The 21,723-nt window shown below is 27.6% G+C and overlaps 4 protein-coding genes and 1 long non-coding RNA gene across 10 annotated transcripts in view; 2 read left to right on the top strand and 3 right to left on the bottom strand.

Annotated features, from left to right (window-relative positions):
* Positions 1 to 173: 173 nt before the first annotated feature.
* On the bottom strand, positions 174 to 2,209 carry LOC116184873 (GATA zinc finger domain-containing protein 4-like). The gene is made up of 4 exons (XM_031507990.1): positions 1,922 to 2,209; positions 1,687 to 1,851; positions 501 to 1,610; positions 174 to 413 (listed from the first exon to the last, which is right to left on the bottom strand). The coding sequence occupies exons 1-4, from the start codon at positions 2,207 to 2,209 to the stop codon at positions 309 to 311; spliced, it is 1,668 nt and encodes a 555-aa protein (XP_031363850.1). The 3' UTR covers positions 174 to 308.
* An 878-nt stretch (positions 2,210 to 3,087) lies between these two features.
* On the top strand, positions 3,088 to 13,062 carry LOC102673355 (ubiquitin-like modifier-activating enzyme atg7). 3 transcript variants are annotated; one of them, XM_006607544.2, is made up of 9 exons: positions 3,088 to 3,103; positions 10,196 to 10,398; positions 10,500 to 10,968; positions 11,038 to 11,354; positions 11,443 to 11,743; positions 11,809 to 12,156; positions 12,229 to 12,344; positions 12,486 to 12,780; positions 12,850 to 13,062. In XM_006607544.2, the coding sequence occupies exons 2-9, from the start codon at positions 10,205 to 10,207 to the stop codon at positions 12,904 to 12,906; spliced, it is 2,097 nt and encodes a 698-aa protein (XP_006607607.1). In that variant the 5' UTR covers positions 3,088 to 3,103; positions 10,196 to 10,204; the 3' UTR covers positions 12,907 to 13,062. The 3 variants fall into 3 exon arrangements, with proteins under 3 accessions (XP_006607607.1, XP_006607606.1, XP_006607609.1); XM_006607543.2 differs by lacking the exon at positions 3,088 to 3,103 and adding an exon at positions 9,250 to 9,497; XM_006607546.2 differs by lacking the exon at positions 3,088 to 3,103 and having other exon boundaries at positions 10,220 to 10,398; positions 10,489 to 10,968.
* Positions 4,409 to 9,500, bottom strand: LOC102673228 (cyclin-G-associated kinase). Its single transcript, XM_006607542.1, has 7 exons — positions 9,269 to 9,500; positions 8,651 to 8,712; positions 7,992 to 8,577; positions 7,144 to 7,928; positions 6,147 to 6,866; positions 4,984 to 6,072; positions 4,409 to 4,892 (listed from the first exon to the last, which is right to left on the bottom strand). Exons 1-7 carry the CDS (start codon positions 9,390 to 9,392, stop codon positions 4,785 to 4,787), a joined length of 3,474 nt encoding a protein of 1,157 aa, XP_006607605.1. The 5' UTR covers positions 9,393 to 9,500; the 3' UTR covers positions 4,409 to 4,784.
* LOC102673750 lies at positions 10,191 to 14,181 on the bottom strand. Its single transcript, XR_420565.2, has 2 exons — positions 13,964 to 14,181; positions 10,191 to 10,410 (listed from the first exon to the last, which is right to left on the bottom strand). It is a non-coding gene; the product is annotated as an uncharacterized LOC102673750 (long non-coding RNA).
* LOC102673836 (transcription cofactor vestigial-like protein 4) overlaps positions 13,675 to 21,723 on the top strand; it is a 10,512-nt gene continuing 2,463 nt past the window's right edge. Inside the window, exons 1-3 of one of the 4 annotated variants that reach the window (XM_006607552.2) lie at positions 13,675 to 13,915; positions 15,483 to 15,758; positions 21,372 to 21,536. In XM_006607552.2, coding sequence (XP_006607615.1) covers positions 15,701 to 15,758; positions 21,372 to 21,536 — 223 coding nt within the window. In that variant the 5' untranslated portion in view covers positions 13,675 to 13,915; positions 15,483 to 15,700. Of the gene's footprint in view, positions 14,049 to 15,138; positions 15,364 to 15,482; positions 15,759 to 19,289; positions 20,055 to 21,371; positions 21,537 to 21,723 lie in introns of those variants that run through there. The other 3 variants (XM_006607549.2, XM_006607551.2, XM_006607547.2) reach the window with 3 other exon arrangements.

The raw sequence follows: 21,723 nt of genomic DNA, 5'->3' as shown, positions 1-21,723 counted from the left end.
GACGAAAAATATCTCTATATGTTTGAAACATTATCTTTCATAAATTACATTTTATCTTATATACATATATATGTTATGCTGCACTTAATACAATTCACTTACAAAATTTTTTTTTATATTATAAAAAAATGCATGGAACCATTCAAATATAATTTCGATTTGCAATCGCTAAATTTCGAATTAGATTTTTATTGATTTTTTTTTTTTCACTACAGCTAAGATAAAATTAGTCGGAATATAAGACAAAGAGATTTTTTACACTTAATTAATAAAAATCGAAATAATAAATTTAAAAAAATAATGAATAATTAAAATAAATTTTGTTGCAACGCATCGTTTTTGAATATATTCCATGCATTGTTCAGTTCCATAAAAATTAATTTTGCAATATTTTCATTAGCTGTTCCTGCTTGCTAGAAAAAATAATATAAAAATATTAAAATCGAATATATAATCTATATTAATTTTTTATTTTATAATTCTAAATTTTTTAACAATACCTTATCTGGATGCACAGCCAAACAAGCTTTTCTATAAGCTTTCTTTACATCTGCAGTAGTGACTAATTGATGCATTTCGCATCGTTGCCATCTATTATCTTCTGACCATAAAACCATATGTAATGAAGAAAGAAGAGCTCTCAAATTACCTTTTTTTCCTTCTGTCCATTCAACAATTTTTAATCTATCCGGATCTATAATCTTGGCTGCTTCTATTTTTCTCATTTGATTTATTGTTTTTGGATTGTCTTTTTCAGTCTTTCGTGAATTAAAGAAATTGTATCCTTGACTATTTAATAGATCTTTGAAAACATCTCCATTTGATTTGTTAGTTTTACTGTCCGAGACAGTAATATCATTAATTCTATGTATATTAGAATTCGAATGAATTGGTATACTAGCAGAAGCAGAAGTAGCTGATGGAATATTATTGTTTTTTGTTGTTCCATTCCAGATAGAGGTTAGTTCAGTAGTTCCCAAAGAATTGACGAGATTTACAAAGAGATTCTTGTTTTGAATGTTCGAATTTCTTGGAAAATTTTTCTCAAATGAAGACTTCTTATTTGATTTAGTATTTTGCACATTTCCTAATAGATTGTTCACAGTTTTTTTACCAAGTGGATCAAATAAATCTTCGAGATTTTGCTTTGTAGTTTGATTTTCATTCAAATATAAATCATTCAAATTATTATTACCATCATCATTCCTAGTAATAGGTTGATCGTAAAAAATTAAATTATTTTGAATAGGATCAGTAATGACAGGTACAGTATTTTTTGTTTCTTGCTGAAAAAAATTATTAAATTCTCCCAAGAGATTATTTTCTTTCTGATGAGAAAAGTTATTTAATTCCGAATTTGCAATATTATTTATACTATTATTATTTGGTATTTCTAAGTTCAACAAATCAGTTTCTTGTAGTTTGGAATTATTTTTGGTTTTCTCCTTTACATTTTCTGCTGATTGTTGAGATACTTCTTCCTTTACATTTACTTTTTGACATATATTCAAGTAATTATATTGTTCGGCAAAATTAGTAAATTCAATATTAGTTGTGGGGTGTAATTGTTTTTTTAAAAATACACAACATGCGTCTATGACATTACTAATCTATATAATAAATGATGGCAAATATAATAAATATTATTAAATAATTTTTTTTTATTAAGATAATATTTTTGCATACCTGAAACATTGTAGCTGCTGATAAAAGAGAATACACTGTAATCTCTGTAATTCTTATTTTGCCAGTATACATGAAATATATTAAGCACGCCATGGTTGCTGAATTGACACCTTGAAGTTTTATTTTAGATATTTGAGATGTTTTTAAATCTCCTGTAAATATTGTCTAAAATATGACCAATAATCCAATATAATTTTGTATTTGTTTGATATTTTGAATTTTTAAAAAGAATTACCTTAAAGTATGGACTAGCAGCAGCTAAAATTATTTTGTGTGCATGGAACAACTCTGATTCTATTTCTAATATAACATCAGTAAACATATGATGACTACGCATAATGAACATCATTTTCATAGCATCTTTGATATAATTAGCCATATAAAAAGTCATGTTTTCAAGATCTTCATGATTTTCTATAGCATTTAGAACTTCATCTTCAATCATGAATGAAGAACTAGATTCACAATTCTTGGAGTGAAAATTGTCTTTAATTTCTCTTTTTATAGAATATTCATCATCCATTAAAGTAACTTATGAAAAAATCGAATTTATCAATAAAAAATTTATCATATAAATTTTTATAAATAAGCTTCACTCATAAATGACATTTTATCAACAAAATATTAATTATACTTACTGAAAAGATCAAAAAGATCGTTGGTAGAACAGAGAAATATATGAATTACGCAAAAATTAATAATTTTGATAGTATCTTCGACGCATAGAATACATTAAGAAAAGGAAGAGATGCAGCTAAATAATCATAATTCGCGTTATTTATTATAAAGTTCTATTTATTGAATAAATTACTGACAATGTTTAATAATGCAAAAATTAAATGAATAATGATATAACGATTAGAATCTTAATATTGATTTATAAATGTAAAATTCGCACGTATTGAAATTCTGCGCATTGATAATTTTGTCTTTATCCAAAATAAATCGTCAATGCATCAGTGTTTGTTCTTGTGCATATATATATTTTTTCAACACTTGCTGTATAATATCTACTTTAACATATTATTAAAAAACTATTAAGAATAATGTTATTCTGAATAATGTGCATTATATTATCTATTCTTGTAGTTAATTTTGTGTTCTTGTACGACAAAACTTTAGGCGGCAAACACTGAATAAACGACGTAAAAAGAAATGATTGAAAAATAATAATAATATTTATATGTCACTATAATCGTAAATAATTCAATCTTGCCAAGATAATAAAATGATAAAATAATAATATCTAAATTCTGAAATAAAAAATGAAATAAACATATAATAAGTAGAAATTTAATTGTGAAATAATACGTATAATCGCGTTTTCGTAATTTTCGATTTTATTTTAATGATCGAACACATAAGTATTGGTTTGGGCTTTTATTTTTGAAACTGTTCACCACGATTGGTAATTTTTGTGAATTGTATTGTGTTATTTAAGAATTATTTAATATAATATTTAATAATTTTTAAAAGTTAGATTATAAAATTTAGATAGATTTATTTGTGTTTTTTCATTTTATATAATTTCATAAATTTAATAAACGTTATCAGAGAAAATAAAATGAAGTAAAATATAAAAAATTACAAATACGGTTACGTTATATATATATATATGTATATATATATATATATATTAGTTTATAATTATGTTTAGAAAATTAAGTTAACGTTTATAAATTTAGTAGATAAAATAGGAAAATGTTTTTTTTTAAATAATATATTTATTTGTATGTGTTTTAAATGAGTTTTAATAATAAACATAATAAAAAAATAAGGTAAGTTATAAAGAAGAATACATATTGTACGCTAATAAATTACTGCCGTGAAAATATTTTCATGATTTTTTACAATTATTTTATACAATGTATAATATCTATAACTTTATAATTTTTTAATATTATTTCGTAAAGTTATAAGATATGGAATTTTAACAAAATAAAAATCTTTAAATTTTGATATCTCCAAATTACAATTTTTTTTTAAAATTTAATTTAATTGGTAAGAATTTATAAATTAGATTTCATTAGTTTTTAATATAATATAGTAATATAATTAGTATAATAATTATATTATATTATTAATTATATAATATATATAATTAATAATATAATATAATTATATTAATTATATTAATTAGTATAATATAGTGATAATATATATAATATAGTGATAAATATTTTGTTAAAAAAAAAGAATATATTTTTCTTAACTTATTTACATTAATATTTATATTTTGTTTTCAAGAAATTTTCAATTTTTAAAAGAAACATATATATATGTGATGTATTGATACATTATGATATTTAATATGATAATGACATTATTTATTTTCAAATTAAAATAATATAGTTGAATTATGATGATAAAATATAATAATAGTTGAATTTATTGAATAGTAAAAATTCTCTCTTAAATTTCACATAATTCACTTGTATAGGGCATATATATAAGTATATATATTTTTCCAACTATTGAAAAATAGGATTCTTTTTTTTTTATTTTGTAATTTGCTTTTAAAAAATATAGAAATCATAACATTGTGTCTTTTATTAGAACTAACTAATTATTTTAAAATATTTAAAATTTTTTTATTATAGAATGTAATAAATTTTTTATTACAAATTATGATTTTTAAAATTAAATATTTAAATTTGTTAAATATTAAAGAATTTTTATATAATAATGGGTTAGTAAACAATAATAATCGAAAACAATAATATAATCGACCGGAAAATATTTTTATATATTTGGAATCTTCCTTAATTTACATTTTACTTTATATACATATATACGTTATGCCGCAGTTACACTTAATAGAGTTTACTTTTTTTAAGTAATCTTACAAGGCTTTTTTATATCGTAAAGAGATGCATATACACACATTGCCATTCAAATGCAGTACTCGAAAATTTGCATTCATTAAAATCCTTATTTTTTTTTTTCACTACAGCTAAGATAACATTAGCCGGAATGTAACATAGAGAGATATCTTACAATTAATAATAATAATTAATAATTCTCGGGTCTCTCTCTTTTTGCTAGGAACTACCTTAACTCGTGGACATAACAAGCGTATTACAGTCATATCGAAGTAATTAACTAAATAAATTTTGTTGTGACGCATCGTTTTCAAATGTGCTCCATGCATTATTCAGTTCCATGAAAATTAATTTTGCAATATTCTCGTTAGCCGTTCCTGCTTGCTAGAAAAAATATAAAAAAAAATATTAAAGTCACATACAATATATATTTACATTAATTTTTTATTTAGTAATTTCAGATTTTAAATAATACCTTATCTGGATGCACAGCTAAACAAGCTTTTCTATAAGCTTTCTTCACATCTGCCGTAGTAACTAATTGATGCATTTCACATCGTTGCCATCTATCAGCTTCAGGCCACAAAACTGTATGTAATGAACAAAGAAGAGCCCTTAAATTACCCTTTTTCCCTTCTGTCCATTCAGCTATCTTCAATCTATCTGGATCCATGGTCTTGGCTGCTTCCATTTTTCTCATTTGATTTATTGTCTTTGGACTGTCTTTTTCTGCCTTTCGTGAACTAAAGAAATTATATCCTTGACTACCTAATAGATCTTCAAAAGCATCTCCACTTGATTTATTCGTTTTATTGCCTGAGGCAGTATTATCAGAAGCATTGGTCTCATTAATTGTATTTCTGTGCGTATTAGGACTCGAATGGATTGGCGTGCTAGCAGGAGCAGGACTAGTTGATTGTGGAGTATTAGAATTTTTTGGTGTTCCATTCCAGCTAGAAGTTAGTCCAGCTCCCAAAGAGCTGGCAAGATTTGTGAAGGGATCTTTGTTTTGAGCTGTAAAATTCGGAACGCTCGAATTTCTTGGAAAGTTTTCTTCAGATGGAGGTTTTGCATTATTCGATTTAGTGTTTCCTAACAGATTGTTTACAGTGCTTTTACCAAGTGGATCAAATAAATCTTCGAGATTTTGTTTTGTAATAGATTGATTTTGATTGAAGAATAAATCGCTCAGATTATTGTTACTATTATCATTCCTATTAAGAGGCTGATCGTGACCAAAAAGTAGGTCATTCTGAACGGGATTAGTAATAGTGGGTACAGTATTTTTCGTTTCTTGTTGAATAAAATTACTGAATCCTCCTAAGAGATCACTTTCTTTTTGACTAGAATTAGAAAAGATATCTAATCCTGGATTCGCTGCAATTTGTGGAGTATTGTTTATGGTACTGGTGCCTGGCATTCCTAAGTTTAACAAATCAGCTTCTTGTAACTTGATTTCTTCTTCTTTCTCTATATTTTCTACGGATTGTTGAGGTACTTCTTGTTGTACACTAACATTGCTTTGTGCTTCAACTGGTGATGGAACTATAGTTTCCTTTTGACTCTATTATTTTAAAATTAAAATAATTAAAATATATAACTGAAATATTAAATTATTTTTAAAACCATATAACTTACTTCTTCTGGTTTAGCAGTTCTAAAACTTTCTAAAGTCTCCTCCATTTCTAAAGTAGATCCAAATAATGGATCTGGTTCTATTTCAGAATGTAATTCTGCTTCCCAAGGAGCTGGAACTCTAGCCATTTTCGAATTCTCTTCAGACATTGCGATATTTAAAATAACACTGAAATTTCCACCAATTTCAGGTGCGTCATCTAAATCCTTTTTCTTGAATATCAATTCAGATTCAGTATGTGGTATGTAACCCGTATGAAAGTGAACAGAAGCAATTTTAATTCCAATCATACGTCCCAATTGCTGCCTTGCATGAAATATAACTAGAGTAACATCTCCTCTAACTGTAGCATTACCAAGTGCTAATGAAACCTTTCCTTTCATCATTCCAAACAATTTTATATCTTCATATTCTGGTCGTTTAGTAGAGAATACTAAAGCTCCATTGCTATAAATATCAATATAAGGTCTACAACCATCTTTTGCCCTAGTAAATAATGGAACTGGTTTAATTATTAAAGAACGAAGAATTAAAGGCTTAGTATGAGGTTGTACACCGGCACTCAGCAAGCTCATATAATTAATACTACGTAATTCTGAAGGCTGCAACTGAGGAGATTGTCGTCTGGTTGTGAACATCGCTATTGCCTCCTTAGGAGTATTAAACGCTTTAGCATAAATTAACAAGGTACAGGCAATTGTGGCACTAGTTGTGTACCCATCCTAAAAAAAGAAAAATATATTATATTTTTTAATTAATATAAATTATACAAATTTAATATGCACACATAGAGTGCACATTTAAAAATAAAAATAAAATAAAATAAAATAAAATAAATAAATGAAATAAAATAAAAAATATAAATTTTGTATTTTTGTTAAAGTTTCATTATTTGATGTAGAAATAAAAATCTTTCTTTTCTATTATATTTTATAATAATTTCACTACAATAATTTTGTAATTTTTCAATTTCAAATATTTTATATACTTTATACTTACATTGCAATATAATACTACAATGTGATTAAAATCGGCATTCAAGTACCGATAAATATCTTGACATATCTGATATAAGGCTGATAATAACGGAGCATTAGAATCCGAGGAAGCATAGGCAAAAGAACAGTCAATATGTCTACCAGGAAGTCTAGACATATTTGGTCGTCCCCGAGATAAATTATATAATTGTATACGAGCTGGTGGAGGATGTCGAGCTTGTAAAAATGCTCTTACATCCTCTATGTGATTAGCTCTGTAAGCAGATTCTATTCCATCTGCTGGATAGGGCATAATTAATATACGCGACGTTAAGTAACTGGCATCTAATTCAGTTCTGGCCATGCTTTGTTGCATAGAGTACATCATTTTGCTTGAAGTATCCTTTAGGTTTCGCAAAATGTTACCAGCACCGCCTTTCAATGAGCTAAATAGGCCTGTTGTTTGAGCTACAGGGACCTTGGCAACAGTCTGAGTCATTGAGACAGATTTTGAAAGAGGTACATTTGTTGGAGGAGATGGTCTCGGTGGTGGAGTAGGTGTACTGGGTGGTTGAGCAGGTCTAGGAGGCGGTGGGGTTTTCATTGGGACTTCCACTTTTGGGGGTTCTCTGGGATCAAAATTGTTCGACTCAGCTATCGCCGCTAAACGCTCCAGAATCATTGATGTAGTCAATCTTCGTACAGGAGATACCTCCAGGCATCCTTTTACTATGTCGTGAAGGCAAATTAAACGAGGATTAGGTGGAAGTGGAGCATACTTCCCATTGACTATTGCAAGTTTGTTACCTACAAATAAAATGAAACTAGATAAGAATTGGTTCCATTATTAACATAATATAAATTTTATACCTTCAGGAAATGGATGCCTAAGTGTTATTAAGGAGTATATTATACAGCCAAGTGCCCAGCAATCAACTGGAGGACCAATAGGCTCATTGTTCCATGTATCCATCATTTCTGGAGCTCGATACATTGGTGTAGTATATTTTGCCATTTGATCCTCTAAAGTAGCTCGTTTCTGAGCATTCCAAGAAGGATTAGGTAAAATTTGCTGATTGGAAGTACTTCCGAAATCGCAAAGTTTAATCAGACCATCACTTCCAATAAGAAAATTCTCTAATTTTATGTCTCTGTGTACTAGTGGTTCAGGTTGTTGACTATGCATATGATGCACAGCTCTTGTAGCTTGATAGGCTATTTTACAAATCTGAGCAAGAGTCAGAGTGTTTGTAGATAAATTTCTAAGTGTATCCGCTACTGTACCTCCAGGGCATAATTCTGTTACTAATAAATACTCATATCCTTTACGATCTTCACGATCCAAACGCTGAGCATAAAGATACTGGATTATGTTTGGATGACCAGATAATCTTTTTAAAGTTTCTATTTCTTGTATAATAATTTTATTAGTATCTTCATCAATTGCTATGAGTCTCTGAAAATATAAGTCCATATTAGAATGACTTTTTTTTTAATTTTTTAAAATAATATAAATGTAAATAATTCACCTTAAGTGCATATTCTTTTCCTGTTTTTATATCTTCAACAGCAAATACTAAAGCCCAACCACCTGTTGATACAAGTATTTTAATATTAATTACAATAAATAACTTGAAAATAAATATAATTTTTAATATTATACAAATATTTAATGAATTTTTTACTGATGAATTTTATTATTTCATTGATATCTTTTAAATATCAATATTTGAATGAATTAAAATTTCTTTAATAAGAATAAAACTTTTAAATTGAAAATATAATTTTATTATAATAAATTATATAATATTTAAATAATGAATTATATATTAAATTTTCAAAAAACAATATCTATAAATATAGATATTTAAATGCATTTAGATAATTAATTATTTTTCTTTAATACTAATATAGATCATAAAGTTCGGTCATATTCGTATTATATAGCTGAATGTCAAAACAAATTTGACACATGTCAAAAGGAGGATAATTCACACTGTTGGCACAATGTCAACCATTTTTTATATCATTTGAATTACATAAAAAAATAATTTTATTTGATAATTAGAAACAATCATAACGCAGAAATATTTTAATTAAAATAAAATTGTTTAGTAATGAGATGATAGAAGGGTTGACAGACTCACCCTCGGCGAGTAGCTTAGTCACGCGTAATTTCACATTGTTGATTTCCAATATTTGTCCGACGTATTCATTAGTATTCGTGGCTCCGTTCAAGTATCCTAAAGCGGATCTTAAGTAATCTGACATATTTCCTTTAAAATATCCCGTCGAACCCCCAAAAAGCGTTTTCGTACGTTACAATGCAGACAGCCGATGCTGTCCGGCCATACTGTCTTTGTGACGTCATCAACAGTATCGTACCAACAATATTTTTATATTTTAATAATTGTTATTTTCATTAATATTAATTATTTAAATAATTAAAAAATTAAGAGAAAACTTTGTTATGATATTAATTATGTAAATTTAGGCTAAATTAAATCTTTTATTTAGCAATAATAATAAAATTAAATATATATAAATATAAATTAAAAATAGTCTATATATTTTTTATTTTTATTATTTAATTGAAAAATTTTTCAATTTATGGTTTTTGAAATTATATAATGCTTTTTATATTGCATTAATTATTCGAGATTAAATTAGAAATTTGAGATTGTTTTGTAATAATAATTATAAAAAAAATGTATTATTATTCTTTATAGATAAAAAATTTAGAGAAAATTATAGTATATAAAAATCTTATTGCTTGATTTTTAAAAGAAGTATAATTCATTACATTGTACAAAAGACGCGCATGCGTAAAGAAAATTTCGTAAATTCATTATCTAAAGCAAAACAAACTATATTTTTTCTTTGATTCTATGAATTTTTTCTTCATGTATTACTAATTCAATTATTAATAATTATAGTAAAATCTATGTTAGTCTGAAATAAACAAATACGTTTAATAATCATATTTTATAACTGTTATTATTGTTATCATTTCGGTGTTATATTTTTATTAAATACATGAATATTATATTATTATATGATTAAATCATTTTCAGAAATTAAAAATGTCGGAATTTGTAAAATTTACAAAACTCAGATCTACTACAGATTGTACATTTTGGGCAAAATTTGTAGAATTGAAGATTGACAAGTTTAAATTGGATGAGAAAAGTATCAATTTATGGGGAAGTTATAGTCTTCAATCATTGAATGAAGATAATTTTAATCCATTGGTGTTGGATTTCACATCGTTCAATGAGTAAGTTTATATCTAAAACATATATATGTAATTGCTTTAATTGGTTTATTTTAAATAATAGATATATAAGTCAGAGTTAATTCTATATAGGTAATTTTTAGAGACTTGGAAACAATAAATAATAAATCATCTGTTATTTGTTTTGGACATATGATTAATACAAATACTTTTGAAGCATTTCGTCAAATTAATCCTGAACAATTTATTGATTCTATGGGAAAAGATATTATAAATAGTATTCAAGATGGAACAATATTACAAAATCCATGGAAATTATCATTATTTTTAGTATTAGCTTATTCAGATTTAAAAAAATTTAGATTTTATTACTGGGTTGCACATCCTACTCCCTTAAAATTACCAGAAATGTATTATGAAGAAATTCCAAAATCGATCACAGAAGAATTCTCAGAGAAACATGTTGAAGATTTATGTAATGATTTTTTACATTTAGATTGTAGAACAAAAAATTATTTCACAGTACTAATATCAAAAGAAAATAAAATATGCATTGTTGACCTAGCAACAGGAATAAATGCTATCAACGTAAATAATGAAAAACAATCACAGGTAAGATAAATTTTAAAATAAAAATATTTTAATATATTTATTATTTACTTATTATTTATTATTTTTTAGGATTACATTGAAATTTATTTTGCATTTTATGATCCATGTACAAGTTCCAATCCAGGCTGGCCTTTACGTAATCTATTATGTCTTTTATGTTGGTATTGTCCTACACATTATTTTTCAAAAATTATTAAATTCATATCCATACGAGGAAATAAGGCACAGAAAAGTCTCGTTTTTAAACTAAAAACTAAAGAATATAAAAATTATAAAAACATAAGAGATAATCTGTTTCTGAGTCATCTAGTGGGTTGGGAGAGCAATTTAAATGATAAATTAGGTCCCACTATAGCTGATTTATCTGATACTATGGATCCAACTAAGTAATTATTTAAAAATAACTTAAATACAAATATTGAAAATTTACCAATTACCTATTATTATTTCATTAATATTTTTATTTTTTATTAGGTTATCAGACAAAGCTATTAATTTAAATCTAAAACTAATGAAATGGCGTCTTGTTCCTAATTTAGATCTAGAAAAGATTTGTAATCTTAAATGTCTTCTATTGGGTGCTGGAACTTTGGGTTGTTCTGTAGCAAGAGTTCTCTTAGGTTGGGGAGTAAACAACATAATTTTCGTCGATAGCTCTCATGTATCTCATAGTAATACTGTACGTCAAAGTTTGTACAATCATCAGGATGCTATAAAGCATAAATATAAAGCTCATGCAGCCAAAGATGCCCTGCTAAACATCCGACCGAGCATAGTGAGTATTATAAATAATTTTTTTTTATATGAAACTTCATTATATTAATTTTATTAATAATATAGAATACAGAAGGTATAGTTTTACATATTCCAATGCCTGGACACGTTGTTGGTCAAAGCATGCTGGAATCTACAAAGCAATCTTTGAAAAAATTAGAGGAACTTATTGAAATAAGCGATGTTGTCTTTCTTCTATTGGATTCTCGGGAAGCTAGATGGTTACCTACGGTTCTTTGCGCTGCTAAAAACAAAATTACTATCAATGCAGCCTTGGGTTTTGATTCTTATACTGTACAGAGACATGGTACTCGAAATTTTAATAATCAAATTTCTCCAGACTTGGAAGTTAAAAATCCTCGTGGTATGGATCTTGGTTGTTATTTTTGCAACGACGTAACACAACCGGGAAATGTAAGTTTATGGACTAAATCTAAAGGATTTATACGAATTTTATTTTTTAATGAAAGCTGTTTTATTTTATAGTCACAAACTGACAGAACATTGGATCAACAATGCACAGTTAGTAGGCCAGGTTTATCACAAATAGCTGCAGGATTGGCAGTAGAATTATTGATAGCTCTATTGCAACACCCTGAAGGGTAAGAATTGAATTTAAATTTAATTAGATATTACACTTTATATACTATATTATATTTATACATATAGTATATAAGAATAAAAGAATTTATACAATTGCTTTATCATTAACGCTTGATGATTTATTATTTTATATTTAACAGTGTTGAAGCAGAAGCATTAGTGGGAAATAGCAGAGATAATATCAATTCAAATGACGCAAAATTGGTTGGTTTATTAGGATGTGTACCACATACTATACGCGGATCCCTATGGAATTATGATACCCAACTGACGATTACTCATAGATTTACATCTTGTACGGCCTGCTCTGTGCCTGTTATTATTGAATATAAAAATCGGGGTTTATCTTTTGTTTTGGATGCGTGTAATATACCAAATTATTTAGAAAAGTTGTCAGGATTAGAAGAAATACTTAAACGACCCGATTTGGATGAGGTATCTTAATTTTATAAATTTTATTAATTAATTTAGTTTGTTAATTTTTTTAAATATATTTAATTACAGCTTTGCTATGCATTGGATAACATAAGTGATGAAGACGAAGACGATCAAAAAATGTGATAAATATTATACAGAATTACAGAATTAGAAATTTTATGCTCATTTAAATAAGCATAATCATCGAGAAAAAGAATTATGGATTCATCTTCCTTTTTTTTTTTTTCGGTTTCTACAATATTTTAAATTTTTTTTCCTTGACGAAAATGTATTTGACATGTGTAATATAATACTTAAAAAATTCAATTTTATCATGGAAAAAATATTGAAAATTTATCGTGGAATATATTTCAAGACTATATGAATCTAATATTCATTTTCAATTTTTTCATCAATTTTATTTATTTTATTTTAAATTTTTATTATAATATTGACATTTGACGTAGATTATTTATGTCAAAATATATTATAAATTTAGAATTTATTCTATTATTGGTATAACTTTTATATAAAGATTTTATATGAAAATCGAAATAATATATATATAGAGATTATGTCTCTTGTTTTAAACGTTATAAATATCGTCAAATAAAATAAATTTCTTGAAAAAAAAATATTCTATTCAACATTTCCTATATTATTAAAAAAATTATTTATAATTAAATTAAAATTATTTATATAATTATTTCCTAATAATTATTCAAAAATTGATGTTAATGAATAATGATAAAAAAAATTAAGAAGAATTTTCTTGATAAAATTTTATATATCAACAAAAAATTATGTAAAATCCATATTATAAATAAATATAATTGTTGGAGGGAAAACAGGGAATTTTTAAATTATATTTATATGAATATTGTGACGCGCTTGCGTCTTTGACAATTTTGCCGATAGAGCGCGTTGCGACGAATGAATGCCTGACATTCCAACGTAATATTTAAGTAGTGGGGAATCGAGGCTGACTCTCGTGTGTCAAACAGCCTGTGTTCCGTGTGTGTTCGATCGCATACCATTAGATTTTCCATCGTTTTCAATGAAAATACGTACTGTACATTAGTTCGACGTGTCAGCGGACATTGTGCCGGATGTTTGATTCTATATTCATTGGCTTGTCATAGCAAAACCAACGGTGAGTTATCATGATAATGGGGGGAGAACCACCTTAAGTTCGATTTACCTCGAGGAATGCGTGGCTTGTTCCTTTTTTTCTTCACGCTACGTCGCATTCTTCTATCGATTCCTGCTTCAAAGCGGGTGGAGAGGTGAGGAAGAACGTTTCGTTTGCTTAGTCGGTAAAAAAGTATTAAAATTGTTATCGATCATCTACTTTCCATTGAGAATAATTTAAAAAATTTTTTTATTGGACGATTTTGAAAAACCATTTGTTATTGCTTTAAAATTTTATAATTTATAATTATGCATGTGTTTTTATGTGTATATTTGTTATTATATTATATTAGAATTCGCGTGTCCGGTATTTCATTGATTCATCTTTTTCAATGAATTCTGTCCATCAAAAGATAAGTATTTATAACTTTTTTGATTTATTAGTAATTAAATAATTATTAATTTTTCAAATTTTTTTTGTAATTAACTTAGTAATAATTTAAAAGTTTGATATGGAAAAATGAGAAATAATTAAGAAGATATATTTTAAAAAGAATCATATAAAAATTCGAGAAAATTTTCTGAGATAAGAATAAAATTTTAAAATTATAAAATTGGCTATTTTTTATTTGAATTACAACTCAATATTAATTTTTTTTTCAATTTATATATTTCATTATATTTCATTTATATATTTCATTAAAAAAAAAAATTTCAATGTTTATTACTGTTTATGTTAATATTTACTTATTCCTAACGAAAACATGAAAAATGGAATAATTAAAAAAAAAAACTATTTAAAAGGCATCATTTATGTTATTAGAAATGAAATTATGATGCCGGTTGCATGGAAGTTTGGAAAGGGAGCAGAGGGCACAATACAGGGCAAGAAGAGGAACAATGTAGTAATGGCTTCGAGAGTGCTTTCGAAATTTATATATGTTGTTCAAATTTTTACAATATACGAATGTTCATCGTCAATAAATTACCATCGATTATATCTTAATATTTCATCAAAGATTTTAAGTAAATTTTATTTTAGCATACCAAATATTTTTTATCGATCTTTATATTTCATAAAAATATTTGATGAGATTAAAGGTCAAAAATACATTTCAAATTTAGAGATCATTATTAATTTAGATAATTAATTACATTAAATATCATATTTAGATAATTGTTTAAAAAAATTTACATTTCGATCTCACAATATTAAATAATAATGAAGATAAAAACCAATGATTAAACTATCATTATCCTATATATCACAACATTTATTTATTGTTAATTAGTGACAAATGGAAAAAATATAAAAAGGAGGGAAAATTTAGATAAAAACAATTCGAAGCCATTACTTCGACATATTAACAGTGGGAGGAGTGGGATCGAGTGGATACGCGTGGGGACTCGCGAAGCGACGTAGGGTGGGCTATATGCGGGGCTACGGAGGACGCGGGCGGCAGATCTCTGGTGAGGGGTCCGCATTCCACAGACAATGTCACGTTTTTTAATCCTCGTTTTACTTTATTTGTGCTTGCTTCGGTCGCGAGGAAGGTCCCCAAACAGTTAACTTCGACTTCTGTCCTCAGAAAGCAGAGATCCTTGTGACGGTGTTGGGCTCGTCAACGTTCCATCGCGGGAATTTCAACCCGTGTTGAACACCTGCTGCATCCCTAACGAAAAGTACCTGCCTAATTGTGAATAAGTGAAGTTTGTTGGTTTTTAAATTAAAATTCAAAGGGTTGAAATTGGTGGAATCAAGAATATCTTTTTGGAGAATTTTGGAATTTTGGAAGGAAGAGAAGAGATGTCTGCCGTCGAGAGCGCCTTGGATGTCCTCTCCAGGGCGGCCACTATGGTGCAAGGTCAGTTTGCCTCGTGACTTATATTTTCAACGGACTTGGAGATTGTTCGTGATTATTGGATGATCAAGGTTCTAGTGGGTTGGGATTAAAATCTGAAATCTATATAGTAGAATATTTTTTAGCTTATAATATATATCAATAATGACAAACTTATTAAAATCAGTTTCTATTTTAAAATAAGGATTACTTAAGATTGAAAGCATTATAATTGATGTACGAGCTATAACAAAAAATATAATAGTAGTAAAATCCATAATAATAAAAAAATTAATTTAGTGCACTTTGAATTGCTCAGATTTTTATAATAAAATATAAAAATACAAAAATATAAATCATAAAATAAAAATTATAAAAGTAAAATTAAAATTACAAGAAATGAAGCAAGAATATAAATTATATTATTGATTATGTTTTTTATGAAATCCTGTAAGAGAAGTTGTATCAATTTCTAATTTCTTATTTTATAATTTCACATTACAGAAAAAGTAGAAAGTCATAATTCTTAAATTCCATTTCTATGAAATGGAAAAAACCAAATTGTTTGCAGATATCTTTACCAAATATGTATATATATGCTCCAAAATTTTATTTAAAAACAATCCAGTTTTCTTCCTAAAAATTCCTGAGTCCATGAAGACGATAAAAAAATCGCATTTCCCTAACTAATTGAAAAATATAAATTATGATCTGTCGAAGCGATTGATGAAATCTGTCCAATAGGATTGTTCGTGATTTATGTAAGAAGAGAGGCTAATATGAGCACGCATTCCTGTGAAATGCCAATTTCGCGTCGAATTAGATAACATTGTGCGGCGTTTATTTTAGATTCGTCGCGTTTGCAGCTTCTCTGACGAGTTTCTTAGTAAAAGCCTCAAATGAATTTTCTGTGACGTTTAATTTTAATTAAAAAAAATCTTTATTCTACACAATTTAACATATTCGAATATAACGATTGAATTGAACTTTTTGTTGAAAAGAATCAATCTAGCATTCTGTATTTTAAAGTCGCTTCTCGCGATGCTATGGAATATTTGTTAGCTATTTGTATGCTATTTTGACAATATTATAATGTGTAATTGAATATAAACAATTATTTTTTTCATATTCGAATTGTTGAATCATTTTATTATATTGCTATAAGTTCATTTTAGTATTTTATTATTGAAGAATCGATAAATTTAATTATTTCTGAAATATATTTTAGGTAATTTAAGTTATGCGAAAGGAGGAAGTGGAAGTGCGAAGCTACGTTTTTTAATGGAAATTGAGTTCGAAATCTTTTCTTTCTTATTTCATTTCAAAGATTTACAAATATTTACAATATTTCAAAATAAGGCAAAAAGGAATATTTACAATATTTCATAAGAAGGCGAAAAGGAATAATGATTGTTTAATTAAAAATTGAAATCAATTTTTTATTTCTATCTTTTGTAAAAAGGATTATTTGAGAATTTATGAATTGTAAATTTTATATTATTTATAATATAAATCAAATAGAATTGATTTAAATGACACAGTGAAAAATTTGAATGGTCAGAAAAAATTATAGCTGTAAAGTATGACGTATTAGAGAAAAGGTTCCACTTTCGAGGGCAATTGGGAGCATGACAACGCATCCGCGACGATGATTTTCATAAATCATCGGATTGCTATTGGAGCGAACAGTGGAGCGTAACAAGCCCCGATTCTCGGGAGTGTGACTGGTTCCTCTTGTATGTGGTTTGTTGTGATGGAATGCCGTGCCTCGAACCTGTTCCGAATACCAGACGTAGTTACGTCTACTTGCGAATGATGGCGCGTTCTGTGACTTTCTCGAGAGTCAAAAATACATTTTCTCAGTCGGTTTCACTAGTTATCGACATAGTCTTAATATTTCATTACAATATCACAGGGTAAATAGTTTGATTAACTTAATTTTTTAATGTCACAAATATTAAAAAGAATTGTAGATTCAAAATATTTATTTTAAATTCGATTGAAAGAGATTTAAACAATATGTAATCTAAAACATAGAAATTTCGATACTTTCAAAATTTTAAAGAATCATGGAAAAAAAATCATTATTTAAAAAAGAGGGAGTAATATTTAAATTTTATATTAATTCTATATCAAAAAATAGAATATACATGTTTTAATCTGCATTTAAAAATATTGAGTTTCAATATGTGTGATATCACAAATTTCTTTTTAATTCAGCAGATTCCATAAGGTGTGAATTACGCTCGTCTTGCAGGAATATCGAATGTATATTTCAATTAAATTCAGTTTTTGAAGCATGAGGAAGAAATATAGAGATGTGTGTTTGAAATGTGTTGAAATATTCGATGAATGTACACCCACAAAGCCGCAATTCGCATATATACAACGTCTGATAACCATACGCGATTACCTGGTTGCGTTGCTATTAAAATGCCCGGCATTCCTGTTCGATGCCTCACAATTCCTCGAGGATAACTTGCCACCTTGATCTTGCTTAGGAATTACATGGTTACAATAATATAGAATCTTATAGGTTGATCTTCAAATAGATAGATTTTCTTAAATATCATTTATTTACTATCGCTAATTTTATTTTTTATTTTCTTATTAAAGGACATAAAATATTTTCAAGAATAATATTATTATTATTCTTAATAATAATAATAATGATATGATAATAATAAAATTATCTGGGAGTTCTGATTTCTCTTATTATTTGAATTATGATTCTTCTTTTTCATTTTTATATAATTTTTTTTTTATTAAATTTAAAAAAAATAATTTTTATAAATAGGTATATAAAATCTATAAAATAATACTTATAAATAGATATTTTTTTATCGTTTTTATTTTATTATTATTATTATCAAATATATTATTAAGCTTTTTTAATCTTCTTTAACAGGTATTTTATTAATATACAATGATCATTGTAAACAAAAAGTGAATATATATTTTGTTTTAAAAATTAAAAGAATATATTCAAAGTATAATAATTCTTCAGACGATATAGTATTTGAATTCGAATACATACTTTCCATAGAATTGAAAAGAATCTGAGGATTCTTATCAGGTGAATTTTTTACGCGAGCGTGACAGCGTGGACGTAGTGTGCACGTGTACTGAACGCCATGTGCATCGATCGCTTACTTACCTGTCACAGAAAAAAAAGAAAAAGAGGAAGAAGATAGAAGAAAGAAACGAATTAGTTGGCCGAAGATGCTTATATCCCCTATACACTCACACTGTTGTAGCCAAACAGTAATGGGTTTGAATCGTTTTAGCTACAGAATTGCATATTGTTCAAATATAGAAATATAAAACCATTATAATTTTTTAATCTTCTAAAATATCATAATTAACTCTCATAGCATTTTTAATCTAAGAATTATTTTTTAATTTGAATTTTGAAGGATTTTTATTTAGGGATCTTCAAATAATCGTGTCTTCAAACCAATGCTAATATCAGAATTCTATAATAGAAATTCATCTCAGAAAATTTCGGAAAGTAGCAATCTATATTCACTTATATTCTGATCAAATTTGTTCAAGGATTATTGATAAAATCAAGCCATCACTATATCAAAGCGTGCAGACCGTATGCATGTGTAAAAGGCAAGCTTCACCAACTGTATGTGGAGGGGGCAGACGACGGGACGAGGCGGATGAATGAATGAATCTTAAGACAGTCGTGTAAGAGGGGCATTCACGAATCCACGTATCTTTGACTCTGTCTATTTTTCCAGAAACCTCGTATCCAATGTCCTCAGCTATCTTATATCCTTCAACGTGGTAATTTTAACAATCTGGTGATCATTCAATATAGGATTATAGTTCTAAAAGCCAATGATCTTGGTTTCTTGTCGATTACCAGTCGAATTCATCGATAGATCGCGTCTTACCGCTTTCTTCGAGTTCTCCTCGGGGCAACCAGGACATCATGGAAGCTGCTTTCTTCGGTGAAAAGAAGATTCTTCCGTGAAAAGGATATTTCACATATTTTGTTCTCTGAAGTTGATTTTATAAGAAAAAAAAAAAAGTTCGATACAAAAAAGTGGATTAATCTGTGTATTTTTAATAATTTAATGAGAACTAACTAATGGCTCGTAGTGTTCTCTTATCTTTGAAATTATTTTTATTATTTATTAAGAAATAAGAGAGAAAAAAATCATTAATTTATGATTATTCGTGGTGATTATAAGTTGAGTTCATGACATCTGAGGATTTTAAGAAACATGGAAATTTCGTCGAGGAGAAGGTGTCTCTGGCAGCCGTGGCTTACTACAGAGAACTTTCAAACGAGATATAAATCCAGAGGTACGTGAGGAAATGTTTTTGATTATAAAAAATCTGAAATTCTTCAATAGTTTCGTTGGATAATCTTTATATGTACATGAATATTATGATTTTAAATTTTGAAGAGATTTAAAAATATCTATATTACTATTTAATATTTAAATCTAAATGTAAAGAAATAAAGATGAACTATAATTAAATAAATTTTAAAATACCGATAGATTAATTTTTATTATCATATTGTGTATCAATAATGTATTTCAAAATTTTGTTAAATTAATTTTACATTGAAATTTTATTAATTTAGTTTCCATCAATGTTTTAGAATCCACGCCTCTGGTACCTCTTATAAATTACCGAATTTGACGAAAGTATGGTAGCAACCAGTGAATTAATTGAACGGAACCATGTCAGCTTCGTCCACGCGTTCGGTCCATTCATCTTTTTCCCGGGCGCTGGCTCATCCTTCGCCTTTAAACCAGTTTGACCGTCTTCCTGACGATCCTCTCACGGCTATTAGGTACTTCCTGCCCCATCCTGGGAACCAGACTCGTTTCTCTACTCACCCTTCGCGCTTTTCTCTTCTCCCACCTCATTTTTTTTATTCTTTACGCACTCCTCCGCATATTTCTCGATCAAGGGGTTGCTAGATCGGTTTCCAATTTTATCACAGGGAATAATAATACTTGAACCGTGATGTTTTATAAATAAATTAAATACGTTAGTGAAGGTTCGAGAACAGATTTGCGCGTACATTTTGTAATGGATTTAAGATAGTTTATAATGAAATTTGATATATATTCAAGAGAGATTCAAGAAGGAAGTCTGAAATTTAGGATGGCTTAAAACCCGGACCTTTAATTTTTTCTCCGAGCTATTACACACACATTTTTTGTTGCACATGCAAAAATTAATTGAACAAATATTGATTGAATATCTGCATGCAATTTAGGTATTAAAATAAAAGAAATTAAAATTATTTAAAATGTATAATCTATTATATTTATTTATAGGTTTTTTTTTTTAAATGTTAAAAAACACAATTCCAAATTCATTCATTTTTCAAGAGTATCATTTTCTATTATTTTTATCCATATTTTCATATCCATTTTAAAATCTTATTAAATAAATATTTTTTTATAAAAAAAAATCTCAAATAATTAATCAAATTTTAAAAACAATATTCACACTTTACAAGCTTATCTAGACGATTAAAAAAAAAAAATATAAAAAATTAAAAAAAAAATGATAAATGTTAAGAAAGACTTTCAATATCAACTTAATATTAAATAGACAGAATGTAAAAAAATTTCATGCAAAAGCTTTTTTATTGCATAGAGGAGAGGCCAAAGACGACGAATCTCCATCGGAAACCAAGTAGCGCGTGGCGCAAAGAGCGTAGGAGGGATCCAATTCAAAGTGAAGCCCTAGACATGTCTGCGGCCCGGGTCCATCATCATCACAGCAGGCCCAGCGTGATTGTGCCTACCACACCGCAACCTGGTAAGCTTCTGGTTGCTGGTTCCTAGTGTTCCACGCGAATTCGTTAGGCAAGAGGCTGGCTACCGTTGTTCTTGGCCTCGCAGGGGGCAGCCAAGAAGGGCTATTGTCTGGCGCGTATGGGGTGACTATGTGCTTTGACAATGTGGCGTGATGCACGTCGCGCAGATGCTTGGCTGTTGAATAGAGG

Source organism: Apis dorsata, unplaced genomic scaffold (genome assembly GCF_000469605.1).
Source record: "Apis dorsata unplaced genomic scaffold, Apis dorsata 1.3 scaffold_5, whole genome shotgun sequence".
NCBI classification, from domain to species: Eukaryota; Metazoa; Arthropoda; class Insecta; order Hymenoptera; family Apidae; genus Apis; species Apis dorsata.
This window is presented reverse-complemented; position numbering and strand designations above follow the sequence as displayed.

Bases quoted from the DNA above. Each gene is read 5' to 3' on its own strand.
- LOC116184873 (XM_031507990.1), bottom strand. From the start codon at position 2,209: ATGGATGATGAATATTCTATAAAAAGAGAAATTAAAGACAATTTTCAC. The intron at 1,852-1,921 runs GTAATTCTTTTT...GTCATATTTTAG, and splicing joins CTGCTAGTCCATACTTTAAG to ACAATATTTACAGGAGATTT. The intron at 1,611-1,686 runs GTATGCAAAAAT...TTTATTATATAG, and splicing joins CAGCAGCTACAATGTTTCAG to ATTAGTAATGTCATAGACGC.
- LOC102673228 (XM_006607542.1), bottom strand. From the start codon at position 9,392: ATGTCAGATTACTTAAGATCCGCTTTAGGATACTTGAACGGAGCCACG. The intron at 7,929-7,991 runs GTATAAAATTTA...TTTTATTTGTAG, and splicing joins TAGGCATCCATTTCCTGAAG to GTAACAAACTTGCAATAGTC. The intron at 6,073-6,146 runs GTAAGTTATATG...TTAAAATAATAG, and splicing joins GAACTGCTAAACCAGAAGAA to AGTCAAAAGGAAACTATAGT.
- LOC102673355 (XM_006607543.2), top strand. From the start codon at position 9,459: ATGCTGTCCGGCCATACTGTCTTTGTGACGTCATCAACA. The intron at 10,969-11,037 runs GTAAGATAAATT...ATTATTTTTTAG, and splicing joins ATAATGAAAAACAATCACAG to GATTACATTGAAATTTATTT. The intron at 12,157-12,228 runs GTAAGTTTATGG...TTTATTTTATAG, and splicing joins ACGTAACACAACCGGGAAAT to TCACAAACTGACAGAACATT.